This window comes from Colobus angolensis, unplaced genomic scaffold (assembly GCF_000951035.1).
Source record: "Colobus angolensis palliatus isolate OR3802 unplaced genomic scaffold, Cang.pa_1.0 Scaffold750, whole genome shotgun sequence".
NCBI lineage: Eukaryota > Metazoa > Chordata > Mammalia > Primates > Cercopithecidae > Colobus > Colobus angolensis.
Window position 1 is genome coordinate 27,440 of NW_012121266.1, and position 1,484 is coordinate 28,923.

The 1,484-nt window shown below is 60.6% G+C and overlaps 1 protein-coding gene across 1 annotated transcript in view; it reads right to left on the reverse strand.

Moving 5' to 3' along the window:
* Positions 1–1,484, reverse strand: part of TTLL12 (tubulin tyrosine ligase-like family member 12) — a gene marked incomplete at its 3' end in the record, with an annotated part of 32,701 nt that overhangs the window by 6,130 nt on the left and 25,087 nt on the right. The window contains exons 7-8 of the mRNA XM_011927931.1: positions 1,219–1,481; positions 721–832 (exon numbers count right to left, since the gene is read on the reverse strand). Of these exons, the coding sequence (XP_011783321.1) occupies positions 721–832; positions 1,219–1,481 (375 nt within the window). The remainder of the gene's footprint in view (positions 1–720; positions 833–1,218; positions 1,482–1,484) is intronic.

A 1,484-nucleotide genomic window follows, 5' to 3' on the forward strand; every position in this document is an offset into this window, starting at 1 on the left:
TGCCTCAGCCTCCCAAGTAGCTGGGATTACAGGTGCCCGCCACTACTCCCAGCTAATTTCTGTATTTTTAGTAGAAAGGGGTTTCTCCATGTTGGCCTGGCTGGTTTCGAACTCCTGACCTCAGGTGATCTGCCCACCTTGGCCTCCCAAAGTGCTGGGATTACAGGCGTGAGCCACCGTGCTCTGCAGCAAAGTCTTTCTATCCATTTTTAATTGAAATGGAATATAAGTTCTCACCCATAATTCCATCCACCCCCACCCCACAGCCTGAAGTCTCCATTACAATCATCCTTGTGATGCATTTCCTGCCAGCCTCTGACAAGTTATACAGCCCAGGGGGATTCTGTGCCCTGCAATACTGCCTCTGGATGTCCCCTCACCACGCATCTTTACCACGGCTCTGAGAGGCTCCTTGTCCAGGCTCAGTCACCTCATCCTGCTGGGCAGCCATACCTGGCACCCTGTGTGGTAGGGACTTGGAGGGGAGACACACCCAGGACAGTTCTTTTTTTAAAGACAGGGTCTTGCTCTGTCGCCCAGGGTGGAGTGCAGTGGCACGATCACAGCTCACTGCAGCCACAATCCCCTGGGCTCAAGTGTCCCTCCTCCGCTTGCCAGAGTGCTGAGATTATAGGTGTAAGCCACCTTGCCCAGACCTGTCCATGAGGACCATGACACTTGGTCCCCTCTGCCCTGGGGCTCCTGGGCTGCAGGGCCCACCTTTGGGGTGCTCTCTCGGTGCCGGATGATGCTGTGCAGGCTCTTGGTGACGTGGGTGTCCAGGCTGCGAGCCAGGTTCCAGGGCTTGCAGATCCAGTGGTTGTCCTCGCCCCTGGGGAGCAGAAGGGCTGTCTGGGTGGCACCTGGGGCCTGTGTGCCCAGATGGTGCCACCCCAGGACACAGCAGCAGAAGCGGGTGGCCCACTTCTCCTTGGGAGCTGAGTGGGCACCAGAGAGGAGCTGTCAGAGGCAGGGGCTTGGGGAACAAGGAGGGGTTTGCCAGAGCCCAGGGAGCTGCGCTGCAGTGGCGAGGACAGCCCCAGCAAAAGCCTGGAGAGGTCCTGCAGTCCATGAGGCCAGCCGTGACATTTGGGGCCCAGAGCTCGGCTCCCGCACCACGGTTTCCACAGTGGGTGCTCACGGAGCACAAAGGCGGACACAGAGGCTGGGCTGGGGGAAAGGGCCATGGAGCGTGCCGATGCCGTGTCTGAGACTTACCACCTTTCCCGCTGCTGGAAGTAGCTGACAAACTGGGGCAGCTCGGTGCGCAGGTTGAAGGTTCGGGGCAGCCAGGGTGGGCCCTCGGGGCCGCCGGCCCGGCGCGCTATGGAGGCCAGGCAGTCCTTGACAGTCAGCAGGTTCTCGCAGGGGAACTGGTTCAGCAGCACGCCCGGCCTCTCCTGGCTGAGTTTCCTGCAGGGCGGAGGCAGGTGCGCCAGCTCAAGGGGAGGCCGGCAGTGCCTAGAGGCCCTGACTGGGAGGAC